Consider the following 21,994-nt stretch of genomic DNA (forward strand, 5'->3'; position numbering starts at 1 on the left):
AACCCTTTACCTTCCTGTTAGAATCCTGGCAGCCACTTTAACAAAGCTGGTGTCTCCAGCAGGTCGTTTCTAATGAAGAACGTGCAGAAGATCCTTCTTACCAAGTGACTCAGCTACAAGTCTAGAGTTTAGTCCTTAAATAGAGCTGAGGACAAAGACCCAAGACCAGTTAAAAACTCTGCATTGGTCAATCATCAGCCAACTATTCACACCTTCTTGTGTGAAGTACTAGCTCATTATCTATGGAACATGTGCAAATTAAGTAAATGGAGACGCAAAGCATAATGGGTGAAGTCTAACTACACCTATTTATATGAGCAGAGAAGTTATTTACATTTAATCCTAAACACAAACAAGGAATTGAAAGGCTATTCTGTGAAGTGAAATGACATGAACTTAGATAAAGCTTTTATGATAAGAATCTAAGTAGAATCTAAGAAGATGGTGGGATAATTATATGTAAATATGAGTATTTCTTTTTACAAAGGAGTTTAGCTACCACTAATTTGGTCTATAGATAAACACAAAGAACAAAGACTCATGATGATAGAACAATGCAACACTGTTCAGTCCACAGCCCTCCATTCACACCTTCTCATGTACATTCTGGTGGAGGACGGTTCATTATTTGCTAAGTGGAAATCATCTAAAGATTAGAATTTTGGAGTGTAGACTTGGAAGTGTTAAAGTAAGAGGCTATTCATTTATGAAAACTTAGCATTCATAATATGAAGAATTCTTGCAAACACCATAAAGACCAGGGTAAAATTCTTCCACTTGAAAGTAAAAGTTGTTCTGTGTTTATTAAAGTAGATTAAACTTGAATAAAGAATAAAAACAGATTCAGATCTGAGGTCGGTACATTACACCACATTACATTTGATGATTAATGATCATATTCATGTAATCATGTACATTTGATAATTAAAGTAGAACAGTTCTAGTGGCTATTAGTAGAAAATGAAACACGACTTCAGTCACAAAAACGTAACTTCTGTGTGACCGTACTGGTGTCTATTAAAAATGCTGCTTCCAGTAAAACTTCATTCGCACTATAAGCAGCAATATGGGTCATCCTTTTATGTGAATGCGCTGGTGTGGTGTACTTAAAGGATATTCCTTTCACTAAAGTTCTTTTCAGACAGTGAACAGTGATACGACCTCTCTCCTGTGTGAATGCGCTGGTGGTGTTGGAGAACATAATGTGCAATAAAATACTTCCCACACTCTTAACAGTGATGTAGTTTCTCTATGTGAATACGCTGATGCCGTTTGAGACTATTTTCATGAGCAAAAATCTTTTCACACACTGAGCAGTAATACGGTTTCTCTCCTGTGTGAATACGCTGGTGTTTTTGAAGGGTACTATGTACAGCAAAACACTTTGCACACTCTAAGCAGTGATACGACTTTTCTCCAGTGTGAACACTCTGGTGTACCTTAAGAGCATTACTGTAAGCAAAACTCTTTTCACACTAAGCAGTGATACTGTTTCTCTCCTGTGTGAATACACTGGTGTAATTTAAGGTTACTGCTTTGAGTAAAACTCTTTCCACACTCTGAGCAGTGATATGGCTTCTCTCCTGTATAAATGCGCTGGTGTTTTTGAAGGGTACCCTGTTGAGCAAAACTCTTTCCACACTCTGAGCAGTGATATGGCTTCTCTCCTGTGTGAATGCGCTGGTGTTGTTTGAGATTACTCTGTGTAGTAAAACTCTTCCCACACTCTGAGCAGTGATGAAAGTTCTTCATGTTTATGCTTTGATAAGACTGTAGAAACTGTTTCCTTGGAAAGCAACAGAAACAAAGAAACAAGTCGATTAATTAGAATTACTTTTACTACATTAATACCACAATAATATTAAACTCTTCACCTAGTAATAAAAACATTAAATTCACTTCACGTCTAAGTGAGAATCTGAATTCAAAGAACATCAGGATAAAATACTTATAAATACTGCAGATATTAATAATTAAGTAACTATAAATAACTTGATATAAATAAAGATATAAGAGATCTGACTTTCTCAACATCAGTCCTGCACCAAGCAAATCTAATCCAGTTCATGACAGGACTAATAATTAGCTCACAAGTGTAAATCTTTGGTGTGCTGGGAGTAAAAAAGGCTTCATAAATCACCACAATTATGAGCATAAAGCTATTTTAAACAGTCTGAATATATTAACCTGATAATATTAAATAACATAATAAAATAAAAAGAACAACAAATGCAACATAAATGTAAAAGAAACAAACAAGAAAACCCTTTACCTTCCTGTTAGAATCCTGGCAGCCACTTTAACAAAGCTGGTGTCTCCAGCAGGTCGTTTCTAATGAAGAACGTGCAGAAGATCCTTCTTACCAAGTGACTCAGCTACAAGTCTAGAGTTTAGTCCTTAAATAGAGCTGAGGACAAAGACCCAAGACCAGTTAAAAACTCTGCATTGGTCAATCATCAGCCAACTATTCACACCTTCTTGTGTGAAGTACTAGCTCATTATCTATGGAACATGTGCAAATTAAGTAAATGGAGACGCAAAGCATAATGGGTGAAGTCTAACTACACCTATTTATATGAGCAGAGAAGTTATTTACATTTAATCCTAAACACAAACAAGGAATTGAAAGGCTATTCTGTGAAGTGAAATGACATGAACTTAGATAAAGCTTTTATGATAAGAATCTAAGTAGAATCTAAGAAGATGGTGGGATAATTATATGTAAATATGAGTATTTCTTTTAGCGTACGTACATCTGGTTCAAGTCAAACAAGCTTATCAAGCGACTGTAAAATAATGTTATACATACATATACAACTATTATATTGAATTAAAAAAGTTGCTTTGAGTCTCAGTCAGCCAACATGCAGCCATATTCTGGCCAGATGTGGGGTGCCGCAATGTAGCCGAGTCTCAGTCAGCCAACAGTGCCGACATGCAGCCATAATCGGGCCAGATGTGGGGTGCCGAGCCGACAGACAGCCGACACTGCCAAACCGGAGCCGGAATCGGCCCAGATCTATCTTGCTAGCTGGGCAGCGTCGGTGCGCACGCGTTTCTACGAGAACCAGCCAAACCCAGCTGTGGTGACAACTGGGCCGGATCTGGCTACATTGATTCTAGCCGATTCTGACACTCGGCCGACGGTGCCGATAGAAAAGTGGGAACTGGGCCAGATGATTGTGCTAGCTGGGGTATATCTCTGCACAAGAGATGATTTTTTTTTTTTTACTAAATAAATAAAGTAAATAAATGGAATTTGTTTGTAGATGTGATTCCAGTATACAGTATTTGTTTGGGTTTAGAATGTAACGTGAAAGTAAAGTAATGAGGAACGAGATTACATTTTCCAGGATGTAATGAGTAAAGTAATCCCATTACAATTTTAGTTAAGTAACAAGCTGTAATTTATTTCTAGCACCACTAGATAACGGCGATGTCTGTACAACATTTTGAACTTCACTTTAAAAGTCAGTTGAATGCATTTTACTGTAGTAAGAATGAAAGAACGAGCTGATCTTTGTCTCATTGTGTAGCTTTGATGAAGAAAAAGCCACTGGGTCAGTGTGTAACAGGAGGTTTGGAGTGAAGGTGGGTGTGTGTGAGTAAAAGCTTCCAGCACCTGGTATTCCCAGGCGGTCTCCCATCCAAGTACTAACCAGATCCGACCCTGTTTAGCTGTGGGCATTCTCAAGATGGTGTGGTTATTTTTTTTTCTTCTGGACTTTAAATAAGCTGGGTTGCTCTATCTATACTGCAGATTTTACTGCGCATTTAAACCCTTTTTTATACTATGCTTAAAGTTTAAGTGGGCATCTAAACCTTAGTATTTTTTATTTATTTTATAATCGTTTTAAATCTAATAAAAGATTAGATCTCTCCAATCTTTATTAATAATGATTTAGGATTTCAGGTTACATGATGAACTATTTACAATTATTACCCACCCAGTCATTTACATCTATCTTCTATTGTCACTCCAGCTCAAGCCTACATACAAATACATGGACCGTGAGTTTAGTCCCATTGTAACGCTCTGTGGGCTAGACGGACAGGAGGGGCGGACACAAACGCAGAGATGTGTGATAGACTGATGAATTTTAATAATAAGACAAGACAGGGTTAAACTGACAGAACAGGACTAAACAGACTGAACAGGACTAAACAGACTAACAGGGCTAAACAGACTGAACAGGACTAAACAGACTGAACAGGACTAAACAGACTAACAGGGTTAAACAGACTCACTGGGCTAAACAGACTAACTGGGCTAAACAGACTGAACAGGACTAAACAGACTAACTGGGCTAAACAGACTAACTGGGCTAAACACACTAACTGGGCTAAACAGACTCACTGGGCTAAACAGACTCACTGGGCTAAACAGACTAACAGGACTAAACAGGACTAAACAGACTGAACAGGACTAAACAGACTAACCATGACTAAACAGACTCAACATGACAAAGGCAACGACAAGAACAAACCAGAATAGATCAGGATCTATATGAACCAGACAGAGATACATTAGTCAAACAGAGCAACCATGAAACAAATCCAATAATCCCCACCAGCCTCTCCCAGTACCTCTCTTAAATATATTGCAGCCGGGGCTAATTAGCCCCAGAGAACCAATCCAGAGAGGGGAGCTGGCTGGAGGCTGATTGCTCCAATAGAGGTGGGTGTGGCAGACAGGAGCACACAGAAGGCTCAAGTGTGACAGTAGCCCCCCCTGTAGGCACGACTCCCGGCGTGCCCAAATATAAACACAAAAAAAAAGGGGGTCCTGGACCCTGCGGGGCGAATTTAAAGTAATTCATAACGTTCCGAGGCAGGCATGACATAAGTGCGGTAACTCGGGGTGCCGACGGAAATCCAGAAGCGCCGTCGGGGGGCGCCAACGAGGGTTCAGAAGCACTGTCAGGGGGTGCCGACAAGAGTTCAGAAGCGCCATCGGGGGCCGCTGACGAGGAGCCAGAAGCACCATCTAAGGGCGCCAACTCATGAACTGAAGTGCCATCGGAGGACACCAACTCAGGAACAGAAGCACCCTCTGGGGGTACCAACTCAGGAACAGAAGCGCCATCGGAGAGCACCAACACGGGAACAGAAGCCAGCTGCGTGGAGCCTGGCGAAGAGGCTTCGGGAGTCAGCTGCGTGGAGCCTGGCGAAGAGGCTTCGGGAGTCAGCTGCGTAGAGCCTGGCGAAGAGGCTTCGGGAGTCAGCTGCGTGGAGCCTGGCGAAGAGGCTTCGGGAGTCAGCTGCGTGGAGCCTGGCGAAGAGGCTTCGGGAGTCAGCTGCAAAAACTCTGGAGAAACGTCATTAATCAGCTGCACAAATCCTTGAGAATCTCCTTGATTCAGCTGTGAGGACCCTGGAGAGGCGTCCGAAGTCAGCTGCGAAAACACTGGAGAAACAACATTCAGCTGCGAGGACACTGGAGAGGCGTCCAAAGTTAACTGCGAAAACACTAGAGAAACGTCACTCAGCTGCAAGGACCCTGGAGAGGCTTCCGAAGTCAGCTGCGAAAATCCTTGAGAAACTCCTTGAAACAGCTGTGAGAACCCTGGAGAAGAAGCGTCCGGAGTCAGCTGCGTGGACCCTTGAGAAGAGGCGTCCGAAGTCAGCTGCGTGGACCCTTGAGAGGAGGCATCCGGAGTCAGCTGCGAGGACCCTGGCGAGGAGGCGTCCGGAGTCAGCTGCGTGGACCCTTGAGAAGAGGCGTCCGGAGTCAGCTGCGTGGACCCTTGAGAAGAGGCGTCCGGAGTCAGCTGCATGGACCCTTGAGAAGAGGCGTCCGGAGTCAGCTGCGTGGACCCTTGAGAAGAGGCGTCCGGAGTCAGCTGCTTGGACCCTTGAGAAGAGGCGTCCGGAGTCAGCTGCGTGGACCCTTGAGAAGAGGCGTCCGGAGTCAGCTGCGTGGACCCTTGAGAAGAGGCGTCCGGAGTCAGCTGAGAAAACACTGGAGAAACATCGCTCAGCTGCGAGGACACTGGGGAGGCGTCCAAAATCAGCTGCTTGGACCCTGGATATGCTTCAGAAGTCAGCTGTTTGGACCCTGGAGAAACTGGACTCAGCTGCGAAAACACTGGAGAGGCGTCCGAAATCAGCTGCTTGGACCCTGGATATGCGTCAGAAGTCAGCTGTTTGGACCCTGGAGAAACTGGACTCATCTGAACCTGAGTACACGGGACTGGAGCCGGCGAACAAACAGAAGGACCCCCGGAGCCCTTGGGGTCGAAACAGGAAATAGGACCTAAATAATTTTGGCTGGCTCCTAACGTGGACTTGGGACAGTCACGAGCTTTATAAGCGGGCACTGGCTCCTGGACCACATCCGCAGTGGGCACTGGGGAAAACTTAACCTCCCCAGTGGGCACTGGATGCCAGGTATAAGCTGCAGTGGGCACTTTGCTACATGAAAATTTGGTTCTCATGAGGCCCTCAAAATCCTTCACCGAGTTCAGCACAACTCCCCTGTCAGACCAAAGCTGCTTAGCCCACTCATGAGCAGCACCCCTCAGTCTAGACATCATAAATCGTACCTTGTCGATTTCAGTTGGCTGGGGGTCCAGAAGGTTCTGCAGGTAGAGCTGGCTCTGTAGAAGGAAGCCTTCAACACTATGGTTGCTTCCATCATAAGGAGCCGGCCTACTAAGCGGGAAGACCAGAGGAAACCTCATAGAGCCAAAGTCTGGGAAAACGTGAAAAAGCAACATCTCGCTGTGTCCTAATTGGGGGATTATTCTGTAACGCTCTGTGGGCTAGACGGACAGGAGGGGCGGACACAAACGCAGAGATGTGTGATAGACTGATGAATTTTAATAATAAGACAAGACAGGGTTAAACTGACAGAACAGGACTAAACAGACTGAACAGGACTAAACAGACTAACAGGGCTAAACAGACTGAACAGGACTAAACAGACTGAACAGGACTAAACAGACTAACAGGGTTAAACAGACTCACTGGGCTAAACAGACTAACTGGGCTAAACAGACTGAACAGGACTAAACAGACTAACTGGGCTAAACAGACTAACTGGGCTAAACAGACTAACTGGGCTAAACAGACTAACTGGGCTAAACAGACTAACTGGGCTAAACAGACTAACTGGGCTAAACAGACTGAACAGACTGAACAGGACTAAACAGGACTAAACAGACTAACAGGGCTAAACAGACTGAACAGGACTAAACAGACTGAACAGGGTTAAACAGACTGAACAGGACTAAACAGACTAACAGGGTTAAACAGACTAACTGGGCTAAACAGACTAACTGGGCTAAACAGACTAACTGGGCTAAACAGACTAACAGGACTAAACAGACTGAACAGGACTAAACAGACTGAACAGGACTAAACAGACTAACTGGGCTAAACAGACTAACTGGGCTAAACAGACTAACAGGACTAAACAGGACTAAACAGACTAACAGGGTTAAACAGACTAACTGGGCTAAACAGACTAACTGGGCTAAACAGACTAACTGGGCTAAACAGACTAACAGGACTAAACAGACTGAACAGGACTAAACAGACTGAACAGGACTAAACAGACTAACTGGGCTAAACAGACTAACTGGGCTAAACAGACTAACAGGACTAAACAGGACTAAACAGACTAACAGGGTTAAACAGACTAACTGGGCTAAACAGACTAACTGGGCTAAACAGACTCACTGGGCTAAACAGACTAACAGGACTAAACAGGACTAAACAGACTGAACAGGACTAAACAGACTAACCATGACTAAACAGACTCAACATGACAAAGGCAACGACAAGAACAAACCAGAATAGATCAGGATCTATATGAACCAGACAGAGATACATTAGTCAAACAGAGCAACCATGAAACAAATCCAATAATCCCCACCAGCCTCTCCCAGTACCTCTCTTAAATATATTGCAGCCGGGGCTAATTAGCCCCAGAGAACCAATCCAGAGAGGGGAGCTGGCTGGAGGCTGATTGCTCCAATAGAGGTGGGTGTGGCAGACAGGAGCACACAGAAGGCTCAAGTGTGACACCCATTTAACAACCGTGGACACATTTGCTGACGTCGGATTCAAAACCAAACTCTCATCACACAGAGGACTCGGATGGAATTTACAGTTTAACAAATACATTTATTCATCAATAAAAAAACAATTGCCTCCTGACCCCTCAGTTGGTCTTGGTCAATTGGTCACCTCCATGATAAGGAAACACCACAATAGTATGTCTGTATTAGGATTTATATGAACTGGGTTTTATGCACTAGAAGATGGTGGGATAATTAAATGTAAATATTAGTATTTATTTTAACAAAGGAGTTTAGCTACCACTAACTTGGTCTATAGATGAACACAAAGAACAAAGACTCATGATGATAGAACAATGCAACACTGTTCAGTCCACAGCCCTCCATTCACACCTTCTCATGTACATTCTGGTTGAGGACGGTTCATAATTTAAGTGGAAATCATCTAAACACTACAATTTTGGAGTGTAGACCTAGAAGTGTTAAAGTAAGGGGCTATTCATTTATGAAAACTTAGCATTCATAATATGAAGAATTTATGCAAACACCATAAAGACCAGGGTAAAATTCTTCCACTTGAAAGTAAAAGTTGTTCTGTGTTTAAGTAGATTAAACTTGAATAAAAAAAAAAAACAGATTCAGATCTGAGGTTGGTACATTACACCACATTACATTTGATGATTAATGATCATATTCATACCATCATGTACATTTGATAATTGAAGTAGAACAGTTCTAGTGGATATTAGTAGAAAATGCACACGACTTCAGTCACAAAAACTTAACTTCTGTGTGACCATACTGGTGTCTATTAAAAATGCTGCTTCCAGTAAAACTTCATCTGCACTATAAGCAGCAATATGGGCCATCCTCTTATGTGAATGCGCTGGTGTGGTGTACTTAAAGGATATTCCTTTCACTAAAGTTCTTTTCAGACAGTAAACTGTGATATGACCTCTCTCCTGTGTGAATGTGCTGGTGTTGTTGGAGAACAATGTGCAATAAAATACTTCCCACACTCTTAACAGTGATGTAGTTTTTGTATGTGAATACGCTGATGCTGTTTGAGATTATTTTCATGAGCAAAAATCTTTCCACACATACGGTTTCTCTCCTGTGTGAATACGCTGGTGTTTTTGAAGGTTACCCTGTTGAGTAAAACTCTTCCCACACTGAGCAGTGATATGGTTTCTCTCCTGTGTGAATACGCTGGTGTTGTTGGAGATTACTCTGTTTAATAAAACTCTTCCCACACTCTGAGCAGTGATGAAAGTTCTTCATGTTTATGCTTTGATAAGACTGTAGAAACTGTTTCCTTGGAAAGCAACAGAAACAAAGAAACAAGTCAATTCATTAGCATTACTATTAGCATTAGCATTATTACTACATTAATACCACAATAAGTAATAATTATGAGCATAAAGCTATTTTTAACAGTCTGAATATATTAACCTGATAATATTAAATAACATAATAAAATAAAAACAACAACAAATGCAACATAAATGTAAAAGAAACAAACAAGAAAACCCTTTACCTTCCTGTTAGAATCCTGGCAGCCACTTTAACAAAGCTGGTGTCTCCAGCAGGTCGTTTCTAATGAAGAACGTGCAGAAGATCCTTCTTACCAAGTGACTCAGCTACAAGTCTAGAGTTTAGTCCTTAAATAGAGCTGAGGACAAAGACCCAAGACCAGTTAAAAACTCTGCATTGGTCAATCATCAGCCAACTATTCACACCTTCTTGTGTGAAGTACTAGCTCATTATCTATGGAACATGTGCAAATTAAGTAAATGGAGACGCAAAGCATAATGGGTGAAGTCTAACTACACCTATTTATATGAGCAGAGAAGTTATTTACATTTAATCCTAAACACAAACAAGGAATTGAAAGGCTATTCTGTGAAGTGAAATGACATGAACTTAGATAAAGCTTTTATGATAAGAATCTAAGTAGAATCTAAGAAGATGGTGGGATAATTATATGTAAATATGAGTATTTCTTTTTACAAAGGAGTTTAGCTACCACTAATTTGGTCTATAGATAAACACAAAGAACAAAGACTCATGATGATAGAACAATGCAACACTGTTCAGTCCACAGCCCTCCATTCACACCTTCTCATGTACATTCTGGTGGAGGACGGTTCATTATTTGCTAAGTGGAAATCATCTAAAGATTAGAATTTTGGAGTGTAGACTTGGAAGTGTTAAAGTAAGAGGCTATTCATTTATGAAAACTTAGCATTCATAATATGAAGAATTCTTGCAAACACCATAAAGACCAGGGTAAAATTCTTCCACTTGAAAGTAAAAGTTGTTCTGTGTTTATTAAAGTAGATTAAACTTGAATAAAGAATAAAAACAGATTCAGATCTGAGGTCGGTACATTACACCACATTACATTTGATGATTAATGATCATATTCATGTAATCATGTACATTTGATAATTAAAGTAGAACAGTTCTAGTGGCTATTAGTAGAAAATGAAACACGACTTCAGTCACAAAAACGTAACTTCTGTGTGACCGTACTGGTGTCTATTAAAAATGCTGCTTCCAGTAAAACTTCATTCGCACTATAAGCAGCAATATGGGTCATCCTTTTATGTGAATGCGCTGGTGTGGTGTACTTAAAGGATATTCCTTTCACTAAAGTTCTTTTCAGACAGTGAACAGTGATACGACCTCTCTCCTGTGTGAATGCGCTGGTGGTGTTGGAGAACATAATGTGCAATAAAATACTTCCCACACTCTTAACAGTGATGTAGTTTCTCTATGTGAATACGCTGATGCCGTTTGAGACTATTTTCATGAGCAAAAATCTTTTCACACACTGAGCAGTAATACGGTTTCTCTCCTGTGTGAATACGCTGGTGTTTTTGAAGGGTACTATGTACAGCAAAACACTTTGCACACTCTAAGCAGTGATACGACTTTTCTCCAGTGTGAACACTCTGGTGTACCTTAAGAGCATTACTGTAAGCAAAACTCTTTTCACACTAAGCAGTGATACTGTTTCTCTCCTGTGTGAATACACTGGTGTAATTTAAGGTTACTGCTTTGAGTAAAACTCTTTCCACACTCTGAGCAGTGATATGGCTTCTCTCCTGTATAAATGCGCTGGTGTTTTTGAAGGGTACCCTGTTGAGCAAAACTCTTTCCACACTCTGAGCAGTGATATGGCTTCTCTCCTGTGTGAATGCGCTGGTGTTGTTTGAGATTACTCTGTGTAGTAAAACTCTTCCCACACTCTGAGCAGTGATGAAAGTTCTTCATGTTTATGCTTTGATAAGACTGTAGAAACTGTTTCCTTGGAAAGCAACAGAAACAAAGAAACAAGTCGATTAATTAGAATTACTTTTACTACATTAATACCACAATAATATTAAACTCTTCACCTAGTAATAAAAACATTAAATTCACTTCACGTCTAAGTGAGAATCTGAATTCAAAGAACATCAGGATAAAATACTTATAAATACTGCAGATATTAATAATTAAGTAACTATAAATAACTTGATATAAATAAAGATATAAGAGATCTGACTTTCTCAACATCAGTCCTGCACCAAGCAAATCTAATCCAGTTCATGACAGGACTAATAATTAGCTCACAAGTGTAAATCTTTGGTGTGCTGGGAGTAAAAAAGGCTTCATAAATCACCACAATTATGAGCATAAAGCTATTTTAAACAGTCTGAATATATTAACCTGATAATATTAAATAACATAATAAAATAAAAAGAACAACAAATGCAACATAAATGTAAAAGAAACAAACAAGAAAACCCTTTACCTTCCTGTTAGAATCCTGGCAGCCACTTTAACAAAGCTGGTGTCTCCAGCAGGTCGTTTCTAATGAAGAACGTGCAGAAGATCCTTCTTACCAAGTGACTCAGCTACAAGTCTAGAGTTTAGTCCTTAAATAGAGCTGAGGACAAAGACCCAAGACCAGTTAAAAACTCTGCATTGGTCAATCATCAGCCAACTATTCACACCTTCTTGTGTGAAGTACTAGCTCATTATCTATGGAACATGTGCAAATTAAGTAAATGGAGACGCAAAGCATAATGGGTGAAGTCTAACTACACCTATTTATATGAGCAGAGAAGTTATTTACATTTAATCCTAAACACAAACAAGGAATTGAAAGGCTATTCTGTGAAGTGAAATGACATGAACTTAGATAAAGCTTTTATGATAAGAATCTAAGTAGAATCTAAGAAGATGGTGGGATAATTATATGTAAATATGAGTATTTCTTTTTACAAAGGAGTTTAGCTACCACTAATTTGGTCTATAGATAAACACAAAGAACAAAGACTCATGATGATAGAACAATGCAACACTGTTCAGTCCACAGCCCTCCATTCACACCTTCTCATGTACATTCTGGTGGAGGACGGTTCATTATTTGCTAAGTGGAAATCATCTAAAGATTAGAATTTTGGAGTGTAGACTTGGAAGTGTTAAAGTAAGAGGCTATTCATTTATGAAAACTTAGCATTCATAATATGAAGAATTCTTGCAAACACCATAAAGACCAGGGTAAAATTCTTCCACTTGAAAGTAAAAGTTGTTCTGTGTTTATTAAAGTAGATTAAACTTGAATAAAGAATAAAAACAGATTCAGATCTGAGGTCGGTACATTACACCACATTACATTTGATGATTAATGATCATATTCATGTAATCATGTACATTTGATAATTAAAGTAGAACAGTTCTAGTGGCTATTAGTAGAAAATGAAACACGACTTCAGTCACAAAAACGTAACTTCTGTGTGACCGTACTGGTGTCTATTAAAAATGCTGCTTCCAGTAAAACTTCATTCGCACTATAAGCAGCAATATGGGTCATCCTTTTATGTGAATGCGCTGGTGTGGTGTACTTAAAGGATATTCCTTTCACTAAAGTTCTTTTCAGACAGTGAACAGTGATACGACCTCTCTCCTGTGTGAATGCGCTGGTGGTGTTGGAGAACATAATGTGCAATAAAATACTTCCCACACTCTTAACAGTGATGTAGTTTCTCTATGTGAATACGCTGATGCCGTTTGAGACTATTTTCATGAGCAAAAATCTTTTCACACACTGAGCAGTAATACGGTTTCTCTCCTGTGTGAATACGCTGGTGTTTTTGAAGGGTACTATGTACAGCAAAACACTTTGCACACTCTAAGCAGTGATACGACTTTTCTCCAGTGTGAACACTCTGGTGTACCTTAAGAGCATTACTGTAAGCAAAACTCTTTTCACACTAAGCAGTGATACTGTTTCTCTCCTGTGTGAATACACTGGTGTAATTTAAGGTTACTGCTTTGAGTAAAACTCTTTCCACACTCTGAGCAGTGATATGGCTTCTCTCCTGTATAAATGCGCTGGTGTTTTTGAAGGGTACCCTGTTGAGCAAAACTCTTTCCACACTCTGAGCAGTGATATGGCTTCTCTCCTGTGTGAATGCGCTGGTGTTGTTTGAGATTACTCTGTGTAGTAAAACTCTTCCCACACTCTGAGCAGTGATGAAAGTTCTTCATGTTTATGCTTTGATAAGACTGTAGAAACTGTTTCCTTGGAAAGCAACAGAAACAAAGAAACAAGTCGATTAATTAGAATTACTTTTACTACATTAATACCACAATAATATTAAACTCTTCACCTAGTAATAAAAACATTAAATTCACTTCACGTCTAAGTGAGAATCTGAATTCAAAGAACATCAGGATAAAATACTTATAAATACTGCAGATATTAATAATTAAGTAACTATAAATAACTTGATATAAATAAAGATATAAGAGATCTGACTTTCTCAACATCAGTCCTGCACCAAGCAAATCTAATCCAGTTCATGACAGGACTAATAATTAGCTCACAAGTGTAAATCTTTGGTGTGCTGGGAGTAAAAAAGGCTTCATAAATCACCACAATTATGAGCATAAAGCTATTTTAAACAGTCTGAATATATTAACCTGATAATATTAAATAACATAATAAAATAAAAAGAACAACAAATGCAACATAAATGTAAAAGAAACAAACAAGAAAACCCTTTACCTTCCTGTTAGAATCCTGGCAGCCACTTTAACAAAGCTGGTGTCTCCAGCAGGTCGTTTCTAATGAAGAACGTGCAGAAGATCCTTCTTACCAAGTGACTCAGCTACAAGTCTAGAGTTTAGTCCTTAAATAGAGCTGAGGACAAAGACCCAAGATGAGTTAAAAACTCTGCATTAGTCAATCATCAGCCAACTATTCACACGTTTTTGTGTGAAGTACTAGCTCATTATCTATGGAACGTGTGCAAATGAACTAGATGGAGCCACAAAGCATGATGGGTGAAGTCAAACTACACCTATTTATCTCAGCAGAGAAGTTATTTACATTTAATCCTAAACACAAACAAGGAATTGAAAGGCTATTCTGTAAAGTGAAATGACATGAACTTAGATAAAGCTTTTATGATAAGAATCTAAGTCATGTAAAATGCTGTATGTATATTTGTGTGTATTAGTTTCTACTGTATATGAGGAACAATAAGAAAACTATAAGAGGAAACACCCACCTATAGATTTATCTGTGTTTATGGTGTAGAAATATTTACTGTGCACTTGTGTGTCTGTGAACTGTTTGATTTACTACTGCGGTCAAGCCTCCACTTCAAAATGCTCAGTCAAATCAGCTCCCACATTGTTTGTGAAGATGTACGTATACTAAACATTACGGTAAAAGCGTCTGGCGGAACTATTTAGGATAGAATTTCAGGCTTTAATATAAAAGGTTTGGTAATAACTGGAAATTATGATTTTACTTTAAATTTATAGTAAACTAAAATATAATCTAAGCTCATTCCCGTTTTAATTTAGATTGTTATTAAATGGAATAATCTTGATTACATGAATTGTTATTGTTATTAAAAGGAATTCTCTTGTTTCCACAGAACAATTCCACTTCATAATGATAGTACACAACATGTAGGTTACAAATACATTCTAGAAATGTGACAATATTAAAGGCATTTATTATTAAGTTTAAGGGTATCAAAAAATAGGGTTTAAATCAGGGGTGGGCAATTAAATTTTCCAAGGGGCCACATAAGAAACTGGGACTGTTGTGGAGGGCCGGACCAATAAGCTGAACTTAATTCTGCTCAATATTAATTTTGTCTCTTTATTTACATTCACATTTTTAGCATTTAGCAGATATCTTTATCCAAAGCGATTTACAATACAGTTACAGTATATAGTCTGAGCAATAGAGGGTTATGGGCCTTGCTCAAGGGTCCAACAGCAGCAACCTGGCTGTGGTGGGGCTTGAACCAGCGACCTTCTAATTACTAGTTCAGTACCTTAAGCACTACGCAACGACTGCCCACTCTTTACTAAAAGCAGTAGATTGTAAACAAAATACAACACAAAAAAGTATCAATCGGAATGTAAAATGAAAGTATATTATTATTAATAATAAAAGATTCACTAGTAGTACACTGATCATTCATTTGCCATTCCACCAATATCTGTGACCCCCTGGATTCTGGGCTAGTTTCAGCTTCAGGGTTGATTTTAGACCAGGCTGAACCTGGCAACTTTCGTGATTTTCCCGCCAAATTGGGCTACTTTCAAAATGTGTCACGGCTGTCTGAAAGCTTTCTTTACAAACCGTACAAAATGTTTTAATGAGGATTTATGCTCACATACCTATGAACAAGGTCTGCTAGTTTTAGCATGTGAAGGACGGGTTTAGACAGAATTTGAGCTGGATATTTGTGCTGGACTTGGCAACCCTGGGTAGAGTTGAATTGTTTGGCGTTGGTTCCAGTTGCTGCTGGAGGTCAACAGACCGAGTACAAGTACAGTCTGTGTTCCTGTAGTTATGAACTGCTCTCATTCTCAGCAGTTTGAACAGGATTTGAACGGAAGGTAAAGCTTTTATTTTCAGGTTTTGTTTCCTTCCCTTTATTAATCTTTATGTTTCCTCAGTGAGCTCGTATCACTGCTCAGAATGTAGAAAGTGCTTCAGTAAATCCAACAGTTCACATATTTCTACACCATAAATACAGATAAATCTATAGGTGGGTGTTTCCTCTTCTAGTTTTCTTATTGTTCCTCATATACAGTAGAAACTAATTCACACAAATATACATACAGCATTTTACATGACTTAGATTCTTATCATAAAAGCTTTATCTAAGTTCATGTCATTTCACTTTACAGAATAGCCTTTCAATTTCTTGTTTGTGTTTAGGATTAAATGTAAATCACTTCTCTGCTGAGATAAATAGGTGTAGTTTGACCTCACCCATCATGCTTTGTGGCTCTATCTACTTCATTTGCACACGTTCCATAGATAATGAGCTAGTACTTCACACAAGAAGGTGTGAATGGTTGGCTGATGATTGACCAATGCAGAGTTTTTAACTGGTCTTGGGTCTTTGTCCTCAGCTCTATTTAAGGACTAAACTCTAGACTTGTAGCTGAGTCACTTGGTAAGAAGGATCTTCTGCACGTTCTTCATTAGAAACGACCTGCTGGAGACACCAGCTTTGTTAAAGTGGCTGCCAGGATTCTAACAGGAAGGTAAAGGGTTTTCTTGTTTGTTTCTTTTACATTTAAGTTGCATTTGTTGTTCTTTTTATTTTATGATGTTATTTAATATTATTAGGTTAATATATTCAGACTGTTTAAAATAGCTTTATGCTCATAATTGTGGTGTTTTATGAAGCCTTTTTTACTCCCAGCACACCAAAGATTTACACTTGTGAGCTAATTATTAGTCCTGTCATGAACTGGATTAGATTTGCTTGGTGCAGGACTGATGTTGAGAAAGTCAGATCTCTTATATCTTTATTTATATCAAGTTATTTATAGTTATTTACTTATTAATATCTGCAGTATTTATAAGTATTTTATCCTGATGTTCTTTGAATTCAGATTCTCACTTAGACGTGACGTGAATTTAATGTTTTAATTACTAGGTGAAGAGTTTAATATTATTGTGGTATTAATGTAGTAAAAGTAATTCTAATTAATCGACTTGTTTCTTTGTTTCTGTTGCTTTCCAAGGAAACAGTTTCTACAAAGCATAAACATGAAGAACTTTCATCACTGCTCAGAGTGTGGGAAGAGTTTTACTATGCAGAGTCATCTCCAACGACACCAGCGCATTCACACAGGAGAGAAACCATATCACTGCTCAGAGTGTGGAAAAAGTTTTACTCAACAATGTAAACTCCAACAACACCAGCGTATTCATACAGGAGAGAAGCCATATCACTGCTCAGAGTGTGGGAAGAGTTTTTCTCGTCAGAATATGCTCCAAAAACACCAGCGCATTCACACAGGAGAGAAGCCATATCAGTGTTCAGTGGCCAGTGGTTCAGGGCCAGTGATAGCTCAGTGGTTAAGGTACTGGGCTTGTAAACAGAAGGTTGCCGGTTCAAGCCCCACCACCACCAAGTTGCCACTGTTAAGTCCCTGAGCAAGGCCCTTAACCCTCAATTGCTCATTGTGTAAGTCGCTTTGGATAAAAGCGTCTGCTAAATGCTGAAAATGTAAATGTGTTCAGAGTGTGAAAAGAGTTTTACTCAACAGGGTAACCTTCAAAAACACCAGCGTATTCACACAGGAGAGAAACCTTATCACTGCTCAGAGTGTGGAAAGAGTTTTGCTCAACAGGGTACCCTTCAAAGCCACCAGCGTATTCACACAGGAGAGAAACCACATCACTGCTCAGAGTGTGGAAAGAGTTTTACTCAAAGTAGTGCCCTTAAAGTACATCAGCGTGTTCACACAGGAGAGAAGCCCTATCACTGCTCAGAGTGTGGAAACAGTTTTGCTGAACATGGTACCCTTCAAAAACACCAGCGTATTCACACAGGAGAGAAACCGTATTACTGCTCAGTGTGTGGAAAGATTTTTGCTCGTGAAAAGAATCTCAAACAGCATCAGCGTATTCACACAGGAGAGAGGTCGTATTACAGTTCACTGTCTGAAAAGAACATAAGAGGATGACCCGTATTGCTGCTTATAGTGCGGATGAAGTTTTACTGGAAGCAGCATTTTTAATAGACACCAGTATGGTCACACAGAAGTTACGTTATTGTGACTGCAGTCATCTTGAAAAACACCAGCGCATTCAGAGGAGAAAATAAAATGATACTCCACTACTGCATGTACAGAAAAAGTCATGTCATTTTTTCTCTTACAGATTTCTTTTTCTACTAATATACACTAGAACTGTTCTACTTCAATTATCAAATGTACATGATGGTGTGAATATGATCATTAATCATCAAATGTAATGTGGTGTAATGTACCAACCTCAGATCTGAATCTGTTTTTGTTCTTCATTCAAGTTTAATCTACTTTAATAAACACAGAACAACTTTTACATTCAAGTGGAAGAATTTTACCCTGGTCTTTATGGTGTTTGCATAAATTCTTCATTATATGAATGCTAAGTTTTCAAAAATGAATAGCCTCTTACTTTAACACTTCTAGGTCTACACTCCAAAATTCTAGTGTTTAGATGATTTCCACTTAGCAAATAATGAACCGTCCTCCACCAGAATGTACATGAGAAGGTGTGAATAGAGGGCTGTGGACTGAACAGTGTTGCATTGTTCTATCATCATGAGTCTTTGTTCTTTGTGTTTATCTATAGACCAAATTAGTGGTAGCTAAACTCCTTTGTTAAAAGAAATACTCATATTTACGTTTAATTATCCCACCATCTTCTAGTGCATAAAACCCAGTTCATATAAATCCTAATACAGACATTAAAATTACATTTAAAAATAAATAAATACTATTGTGGTGTTTCCTTATCATGGAGGTGACCAATTGACCAAGACCAACTGAGGGGTCAGGAGGCAATTGTTTTTTTATTGATGAATAAATGTATTTGTTAAACTGTAAATTCCATCCGAGTCCTCTGTGTGATGAGAGTTTGGTTTTGAATCCGACATCAGCAAATGTGTCCACGGTTGTTAAATGGGACAAAACTCACGGTCCATGTATTTGTATGTAGGCTTGAGCTGGAGTGACAATAGAAGATAGATGTAAAGGACTGGGTGGGTAATAATTGTAAATAGTTCATCATGTAACCTGAAATCCTAAATCATTAATAATAAAGATTGGAGAGATCTAATATTTTATTAGATTTAAAACTATTATAAAATAAATAAAAAATACTAAGGTTTAGATGCCCACTTAAACTTTAAGCATAGTATAAAAAAGGGTTTAAATGCGCAGTAAAATCTGCAGTATAGATAGAGCAACCCAGCTTATTTAAAGTCCAGAAGAAAAAAAAATAACCACACCATCTTGAGAATGCCCACAGCTAAACAGGGTCGGATCTGGTTAGTACTTGGATGGGAGACCGCCTGGGAATACCAGGTGCTGGAAGCTTTTACTCACACACACCCACCTTCACTCCAAACCTCCTGTTACACACTGACCCAGCGGCTTTTTCTTCATCAAAGCTACACAATGAGACAAAGATCAGCTCATACTTTCATTCTTACTACAGTAAAATGCATTCAACTGACTTTTAAAGTGAAGTTCAAAATGTTGTACAGACATCGTCTCCATCTAGTGGTGCTAGAAATAAATTACAGCTTGTTACTTAACTAAAATTACTTTACTCATTACATCCTGGAAAATGTAATCTCGTTCCTCATTACTTTACTTTCACGTTACATTCTAAACCCAAACAAATACTGTATACTGGAATCACATCTACAAACAAATTCCATTTATTTACTTTATTTATTTAGTAAAAAAAAAAAAATCATCTCTTGTGCAGAGATATACCCCAGCTAGCACAATCATCTGGCCCAGTTCCCACTTTTCTATCGGCACCGTCGGCCGAGTGTCAGAATCGGCTAGAATCAATGTAGCCAGATCCGGCCCAGTTGTCACCACAGCTGGGTTTGGCTGGTTCTCGTAGAAACGCGTGCGCACCGACGCTGCCCAGCTAGCAAGATAGATCTGGGCCGATTCCGGCTCCGGTTTGGCAGTGTCGGCTGTCTGTCGGCTCGGCACCCCACATCTGGCCCGATTATGGCTGCATGTCGGCACTGTTGGCTGACTGAGACTCGGCTACATTGCGGCACCCCACATCTGGCCAGAATATGGCTGCATGTTGGCTGACTGAGACTCAAAGCAACTTTTTTAATTCAATATAATAGTTGTATATGTATGTATAACATTATTTTACAGTCGCTTGATAAGCTTGTTTGACTTGAACCAGATGTACGTACGCTAAACCATGATAACTGTTTATAAGAATGATAACTGACAAGTGATTTTTAACTATTATCTTAATGTTAATACATGGTGGTGTCAGGTAGAATCAGTTCACTATGAAAGGTTCCCTGAACGCATGTGCGAGGAGCCTCAAGCATTAAGTTCAGTTTAAATAAGAGAACCATTATCTTTTACACTTATTCACTGAGCTTTTCAAGGTAACATTAACTGCTGCTCTTTAGGACTAAAAACTTACTAAAACTTTATATTACAAATACTGATATACTGTAGTAACAGAACATATATATACATTGGTTTTGTGCAGGGCTAGTGCGTCTTTTACTGGTTCTTGGTGTTTTTGCAGACGTTTCACCTTCTCCAGAGTGGAGTTCCATCGTGTCTTCAGCCCATGTGCAACTTGCTGTTTTTCTAATTCAGAGGTATTAGGTGGACTATGTTTGAAGTGCCCCACCACCTTGCGACACTTAGAAAGTGCACAGTCAAATATACTATTTTGTAGGGACACTGTAACAGTACGTTGAATGCTGTGTGTGATGCATGGCAAATGTTCGAACGGTAGGTGCCTCGTCGCTGCTATCATATTTCTTGCACTATCTGTGCTTAGGGTACTCACTTTACTTTCGATGTTCCACTGCTTCGCCACATCCATAAAATGTTCGGCACAGGTCACAGCATGATGCCTCTCCTCTGTTTTCATGACCGTTAAAGCATGTGAATGAAGTTGCCACTGTTCATCTATATAATGACCTGTAACTCCGAGATAGCTGTCGTTACCTAGTGATGTCCAATAATCACCCGTAAGAGCAATAGTGGCTGTGAGTTCCAAATCCTGAGCTAGTTTTGCCCTCTCCGTTTCATATAGCTCGTGAATTCTGTTGACGATAGTTGATCTCGAGCGTAGCTCATAAGATGGGTCCTTGGAAGCGAGCCTAATTATGTCGCGCAGACCCTCGTCCTGCACTATGTTAATTGGTCTGCATGCTGTGGCTATCCATTTAGCAATTGCTACCGTTAATTTGTTGGAGGTGGGCTGGTCCATCGTCTGCCGGCGAACATTGTCCAGTGTTGTCTGTCGTACATTGCCAGAGCTCAACCTGCTGCCAAATGTGTGCTTGGCTTGCATGTGGTATTTCAAGCTGGATTGAAATACCACATACCACATGTTACAGTTTAACAAATACATTTATTCATCAATAAAAAAAATTGTCTCCTGACCCCTCAGTTGGTCTTGGTCAATTGGTGATAGCTAAACTCTGACAATAACTGCAAACAGCTTTTGTTTTGTCAAGTGAGCCATCTGGCAAACTTTTGAAATGAAACTTCACGTTTAACAGACCTTTCTCCATCACTCACGTACTCCTCTACTTTTAATGATAGATGCCGTGCACGGTCAAGTATCAACATGAACTACAGATGACTCGCAGGGCCAAATGCGTTAACGGCACTATTTTTTTTAATCACGTTAAACTGAGATCGCGTTAATGCGTTATTATCGCGTTAACTTCGACAGCCCTAATATATATATATATATATATATATTTTACAGAGTATTTTCATAGCAATAAGAAGCAAGAACAGTTGTAGTAGTACCAGTGACCATTAAAGGAAAGCCTTTTAAAAATCTACTGCAGGCCTTAACTGGGCCTAATAATGGTTGTTCTGGCTAGCAGGTGGTTAAGTGCTGGCTTATTGCTGGCAGT

The 21,994-nt window shown here is 39.4% G+C and overlaps 1 protein-coding gene across 1 annotated transcript in view; it reads left to right on the forward strand.

The window, feature by feature from the left end:
• LOC134326792 (zinc finger protein 850-like) overlaps positions 1-17,903 on the forward strand; it is a gene marked incomplete at both ends in the record, with an annotated part of 81,708 nt that extends 63,805 nt beyond the window's left edge. Inside the window, 2 exons of the mRNA XM_063008950.1 lie at positions 17,119-17,395; positions 17,590-17,903. Coding sequence (XP_062865020.1) covers positions 17,119-17,395; positions 17,590-17,903 — 591 coding nt within the window. The remainder of the gene's footprint in view (positions 1-17,118; positions 17,396-17,589) is intronic.
• Between the last annotated feature and the right edge of the window lie 4,091 nt (positions 17,904-21,994).

This window comes from Trichomycterus rosablanca, chromosome 14, assembly GCF_030014385.1.
Source record: "Trichomycterus rosablanca isolate fTriRos1 chromosome 14, fTriRos1.hap1, whole genome shotgun sequence".
In the NCBI taxonomy this organism is placed as follows: Eukaryota; Metazoa; Chordata; class Actinopteri; order Siluriformes; family Trichomycteridae; genus Trichomycterus; species Trichomycterus rosablanca.